At 37.2% G+C, this 6588-nt stretch overlaps 1 protein-coding gene across 1 annotated transcript; it reads left to right on the plus strand.

The window, feature by feature from the left end:
• Positions 1-2804: 2804 nt before the first annotated feature.
• Positions 2805-6259, plus strand: myl12.1 (myosin, light chain 12, genome duplicate 1). Its single transcript, XM_023408313.2, has 4 exons — positions 2805-2946; positions 4799-4998; positions 5266-5427; positions 5739-6259. Exons 2-4 carry the CDS (start codon positions 4815-4817, stop codon positions 5909-5911), a joined length of 519 nt encoding a protein of 172 aa, XP_023264081.1. The 5' UTR covers positions 2805-2946; positions 4799-4814; the 3' UTR covers positions 5912-6259.
• The last annotated feature ends 329 nt before the right edge of the window (positions 6260-6588 follow it).

Consider the following 6588-nt stretch of genomic DNA (forward strand, 5'->3'; position numbering starts at 1 on the left):
TTTTACTAGTGGAATATAATATGTCACAGCCCACTACATCATTTTGCCAATATTGCCTCCTTTATTTTCATCATAACTGAGTATTTTGTAAATCCTTTATCTTTATATACTGTAAATAAAATCCGTGTCTTAGTACCCTGTCAGGCACATAAAGGTACGGTAACCTATAGGATTAGTGAATATGAGTGAATGTCAAAGAATAGTATACAGCCTCTCTGTAGCTGTTATCACAAACATCCCGGGCTTTACACTGATCTGACTGTAAGCCCCAATTACCAAACAACTGCCACTCACAACTCATACAGGAGAGTCTTTTCCCTGAAACCCTCCAGTTTATAAGTAAAACTCAAATGAATATCTTCCCATACAGTCACCTAATGAGTTCATCCCACGGAGTAGCCTATCTATGCCACATGACTCTATCTAAATATTTTTAGCAGTAGGGCTTTAACATTGTTGGCAGTGAATTTTATCACTTCATAACTGGAATATCAACACCTATAGCCTACCTACGATCCAATACAATCTCTCTGCCACTGCAAAGCCTGTAATGTCCAGTTTTGTTGATGCTGGGACAGAATGGTGTTGACTCAATTCTACGGAAAAGTGGAGTTGTATTATACTGCATTATTCAATCTATTCCCCACATACTGTACATACATGAATGGTTTGGTTTCCGGCAAATTTCCCTAAGTGAATATGATGAATCTAGTTCATGTTAGCAGTATGTCTCTGAGTCCAGCTGTCCAGGAAATTCCAACTGTATGGAGGTCTCAAGGGATCTGTTAGGACTATTTCAAGTCTGGTTTTGTATCGTGGCCTCAGACTGAGACCATGTGAACATTTAACAGTTGTAGACATGAACAAATTCACGGGATTGGGTAACATGCTGAGAAAAATTATGAATTTCCCTCAAGAATCTAAATAACACTGAGGAAATTAAAGGTTTCCTATGAAACTAGCACCCTCTAGTGGTTTCATGCAACACTACAATTTCTAAGTAAACTAGATTTGTGAATGCACAGAAGTAAAGTAGAAAATGTTAATGTTCCTGGCTGATGTATGTTTGTTTCAGTTTGTAAAACATGTAAAATGAAATGAACCTTCTTCTAGCGTCCGACAGTTAACAGTTCTCTTGAAACCATAGCACTCTAATTCCAATTAAGATCTGTTTTTTTCCTTCACTAATACAACATTATAGTATGAACTGAGTTTAGTTTGCTCCTTTGAGAAACCAGACAACCATTAATGATATTTGTCATTATCTAAGTTATTTTTTTCCCCAACAGTCTCCTATTGTATTCTTCAATAACAGCAGTTATGATGTTTTTGGACTATACAGCTCCGGACCTAATCTGTTTGGTTACAACATATAGCACGACTATAAATGACTCATGGCACATGTTCACCAATTTTGTTATCAATTTTGAAAGTGGGTATGACAGCTGGACAAAGAGACAGATGTGGCTTGTTTTAACCTGTGAGTCAACAGTTCCACAACATGCTGCTGAAGCCCTGCAGCAGTAAGCCCCTCTTTACAGCAATGACTGGATACCAACTGTTGTCTGACCCACACTGGGCAGTCAGTATCTATTATTACCCATCCTATCAAGATTTTTTCTCTTATTGTTTTGGTTTCAGTGTATCAACTTCCTTTCATTTTTTTCTTTCACTTTTTTTTAAGCAACATCAAAGTCTCATTGAGGTTCAGATTCCTCTCTTTCCAAGTGAAACCTGGTCAAGAAAGAAGAACAAAACATTTTGACAGCAATGAATACCATACATACAATATAAACAGTCAAAGACAACTGTCACATGCTACTGAACAATGATATCTAAGAATCTAATAAGTACATTTACTCAAGTACTGTAGCCTACTAAGTACAATTTTGAGGAGAATATTGTAACTCTTACTGTACCAAATTTTGCAATTACTTTAGATTCAGATTCTGAAAATTAATATAACATACAGTATATTTACCAAAAAAATTTAATGTATTATCATAGGTTAAGTTAAGTCTATTGATCCCCAGGGGGAAATTTGCAAACTACTCAGCAGTGTATAAAATGGGCAGATCGATCCCCAAAGTACTAATAATACTGATGAAGTCTTGCTTTGAGTATAGAGAGGATTTTATGAACATTATGTTATTCACCACTGAATACTGTCTTGTGTTTAAACATTCATGTGATTAAATAATTATCAGAAAATGATCAAAATAAATAATAAAAATACATAAATAGATTTCTCTCTCCTACATGATAGTACATTAGCTGTTTTCAACAATAAAAACTATTGAAATTGATAATTATGCAAGTGATCCTGGTCCTAGTAATAGTCTAGCTTCTATCGGATCAAAACAAAATTCCTTGTACAGGTACCTGAATGATTAAAACAACCTCAAAGAAGTGGTAATAAATTACCAGCAAAGTACCATTGGCATAATTCATTACATAAAAAATGGGACAAAACTCAACAAAAATGGCAAAATATTTTTGCATGATTGATGGTAACACCTATTTCCCCCATCATTTAAGCTTTACCTTGCCTTAATTGCACAATGCCAAGGAGGATGTGTTCTTTCTGTCCTTAAAAGGGCATATCCAGGAATGTCAAAGGGAGCGTTTGTGGAAGTTACATTTACTCCACCGGGGGGTAGAAGCTGTGTTTTATTACCACTAGTACTGAAATATTACGAAACATTACGATACCTTTTCAAGTATAGTGTGGTAAAGTGTAAGAAATTATAGGATTCAGACAGAAACGATGTATGAATTGCTTTTTAAACGATTAATAATAGTTTCATACTTGTTGACCCCCCTATTTTCCTATATTGGTTTGTTCTGCTGTTCTGCATGGAACCCAACATTATTATGAGGAAGTGAAGGGCGGTGGTTGAGAAGAAGAGCAGCATCGGGCTAGCTGACAAGTCAGTTTGAAGTCAGGTAAGACTGTTTTACCTTTTATTGTTCTGTATACAACAGTTAGCTACGTTATAAATGCTCTGCTACCATGATAGAACACAGGTACTGGCATTATTAAAACTGTATATGTGAATAACATGTTATCGTGCCATTTTGAGCGTTCGGTTAATAGCATTGAAAACACGGCTAACTGTTAGCTGCGTAGCTAATACCTCGACAGCTGACGTAGTGATTCCAAATTAGCTGCAAATAAGCGGGTAGTTTATAGGCTTATGTGGTTAACTATTGGCTTTATAAATCTAAATCTACATGTAAACCTGTTTGCAGAGGGCTACATTTCACAGATTTATGAACACTAATTATTTAATGTGGCTCAAACTAGGCCGCGAACCATCAGGACTATGTACGTACTTAATGTCGAGCCAACGTTAGGTGTTGTGGTAAGATTCTTTACTAAAACAAACTACTATGAGGAGGAATTGGTTTTGTAAGAAGATAACTGTTGGTGTGCACGGTAAAGTGCACAACACAGTCAAAAGCATACGTTATAATCAAGTCAACGACTATCGAATATTTTTATTGTAGATTAATTTGCCGTTTATGTTTTAGAGTAAACGATTAATCGTGTATAAAACGTCAAAATAGTGAAAAGTGCCTGTTTTCAAAATGTTTTGTTTTTGTCTAACCAATAGTCCCAAACCCAAGGACATGCGGTCAGTTATCATGTATGACTAAAACTCAAACAACACCTATCAATATTACTGTCTGTACTCTCGAACAGAGACTTTACCATTTTGAGTTAAACCTATTGCAATATAAGATTTTTACTAGGATCAGCAAAATGTGCAGCTCTGAACTAATGGAGGTGTTAAAGTAACAGACATCTCAGATATGATTTTCAAGTAAAAGAACAATCATTTGCTGTTGTCAGCATCTCATTTGTGAGAATCGGCTCCTTTTCATTGCAAATTGCATATTTTTGGATTTTACACTATTGATCAAACAAAAGAAGCAATTCAAAGATGTCGCCTTGGGCTTTGTGATGGGCAGTTTATCTACTAAACGGTTAGTCATTGAAATTTGCATCTCAGTTGATAGTCAAAACAAAGTTAGGTGCAGACCTAACTCAGATCATGCATTATTGAACCTTCATACTTAAACAATTACCATTTTACCAGATCATATTTAGCCAGATCACCATATTGACAGTGCATCAATGCAAGGCCCAGCTCTAGATTTGTCCTTGCTGTCCAAGCTGATTGAGTCCATTTTCCATAAGTACCATGTGGCTAAAACATGGGTGTCGGTCAACACAAAATTGTAGCTGTAGGACCATTCAAGTCTACATTCAAGACATTGCCTGATAAGGGCATCTGTCCTCACATCAGTAACTTTCCTACCCTCTGTGAAGGCAGTGAGCTGATCAACCTAGAAAGATGAGGAACATTCCCATTTATAGCTCAGTGAGGGACACCACACTGGGGATTCACTGCCAGAGAATTAAATTACTCCGCCACTGAGTTGTGAACATGAATGACGAAATCTTATTTTGAGTAACAGCATGATTCACTATACCTTTGATCAGATTGTCTCCCTGTATGCTGTGGGTATTCTCATCGTCTCTCATCAGGCCAGGCTTACATTTTGTATTTTTCTTCTGCACTGTCAACTGTCATGTTAATGTCACTGAGGCATATGTTTGCTGTACTTAAAATAGTACTACTAAAAGTTGTTTTTTATTATTGACAAATTTGGCATTTATTTATTTATTTATTTATTAATTATCACAATGTATTAGTAAGTCCCTGGTTGTCACAATACCTGACTGTAAATAATCTGAGGTTTGTATTTTTTGTCTTTTTAAATTTCACAGGAATAAAACAGTCAAAATGTCTAGCAAAAGGGCTAAGGGAAAGACCACAAAGAAGCGCCCTCAGCGCGCCACCTCCAATGTCTTCGCCATGTTTGATCAGTCTCAGATTCAGGAGTTCAAGGAGGCCTTCAACATGATTGACCAGAACCGTGATGGGTTTGTCGACAAAGAGGACCTTCACGATATGCTGGCTTCACTAGGTGAGTGGGCAAGTCTCTGAGACAAGTAACTTGCTTCAGGATGAGCTGATGTCGAATAACAAACATGTCGGTATGAAGCTGTAAGCAGCTCTGCACTTTGCTCGTTTGGGTGTACACCTGCAATGTTTGCAGTTCGAAAACTAGCTCTCTAAGCAAACACATTTGAATTTTAATCATCTGTTTATGTCACTTGTACTTAAAACCACCTATGCGGTTGTTAATCCTAAAACTTAATTTTAAGTGCACTATACTTGTTTCTTTATACAGGTAAAAATCCAACTGAAGATTACCTGGAGGCAATGATGAATGAAGCTCCTGGACCCATTAACTTCACCATGTTCCTCACCATGTTTGGAGAGAAGCTCAATGGCACAGACCCTGAGGATGTGATCAGAAATGCATTCGCTTGCTTCGATGAGGAGGGGACAGGTAAGTTCTGACAGCTGTAATTTCTTTCCTGTTGATAGACAAAAAAACAATAATTTTGCTTTTTGTAGCCATTTAATGTTATAATTCACCCTTATACGAAGTACTTGAATTGCAGCTGTGTTCAAAAAGTGTATACAGACAAACTTGCCTTGACTTGCCTAAAACAATCCAGTTGCAGAAAGACAAAAGGTCTTTTAAAAGACAGTAATTGAATCATTCAGGCAAAAGAAAATTGTCCAGGAGAAGTCTCTGTTTATTCAGGCTGTCTTTTTCTCTGACTTCTTATCTGATTTGACTGTCTTCCTCCCCAGGCTTCATCCAGGAAGATTACCTCAGAGAGCTGCTCACAACAATGGGTGACCGGTTTACAGACGAAGAGGTGGATGAGCTCTTCAGGGAGGCCCCCATTGACAAGAAAAGCAACTTCAACTACGTGGAGTTCACACGCATCCTAAAGCATGGTGCCAAGGATAAGGACGATTAAAGAGCCCCACCAGCATATTCCTCTTCACACTCTTCGCCTCTTTGTCAGCTAGCTCACGTGCTGCATGTGTCAACTCTCCAGTATAAAACCCATTTTAAACAAACCAAAGCAATAACTATCCACTCTGTTTATTGTGAACTTCCAGTATTGCCAAATCTAAACATCTCGAATGAGAGGACAAAATTCTAGTCGGTCGTGAAATGTTTTTTTTCTCTTGTGAAGATGTGAAGTGGCAGCATATTGGAAGCTCTAAGGGATAAATCTTTGCAATTCATGTGATCGGGTATAGCTGAATTTTTACCATTTTATAATATAAACTTTTTAAATAAAGCCCTCTATCAAGTTGTATTTTGCTGATTTTTTTTTTTTTTTTTTTCCCCCCTTCCATAAATGACAACTGAAATAAGTTTTGCATTAATCTGTCTTTATTTTTTCCTGGGACTAACCGATTGAAAAGCTTGTGCACTATTTTCTCCTCTTCAGATGCTTGTCAAGTCTCGACAAGTCTGCTCTCCCTCCTCATTAAATTCATTGAGCATGTGCAGACTAGCATCAGCTGAATTCTTTCTGTAAAAGAGCAAGTTAACATGACCACAGCCTACACTGAAATCTGGGGTGTATTGCTGTGGCACAGTTCAATTGAACCCCTTAAAGGGAAAGGAAAACCTACTACAATC

Source organism: Seriola lalandi, unplaced genomic scaffold (assembly GCF_002814215.2).
Source record: "Seriola lalandi dorsalis isolate HSWRI2012SDOR001 ecotype SW California unplaced genomic scaffold, Sedor1 jcf7180002054360, whole genome shotgun sequence".
NCBI classification, from domain to species: domain Eukaryota; kingdom Metazoa; phylum Chordata; class Actinopteri; order Carangiformes; family Carangidae; genus Seriola; species Seriola lalandi.

Coding starts and splice junctions, on each gene's coding strand:
- myl12.1 (XM_023408313.2), top strand. CDS start 4,815: ATGTCTAGCAAAAGGGCTAAGGGAAAGACCACAAAGAAGCGCCCTCAG. Junction 4,999..5,265: donor CGATATGCTGGCTTCACTAG/GTGAGTGGGCAA, acceptor TTCTTTATACAG/GTAAAAATCCAACTGAAGAT. Junction 5,428..5,738: donor CTTCGATGAGGAGGGGACAG/GTAAGTTCTGAC, acceptor CTTCCTCCCCAG/GCTTCATCCAGGAAGATTAC.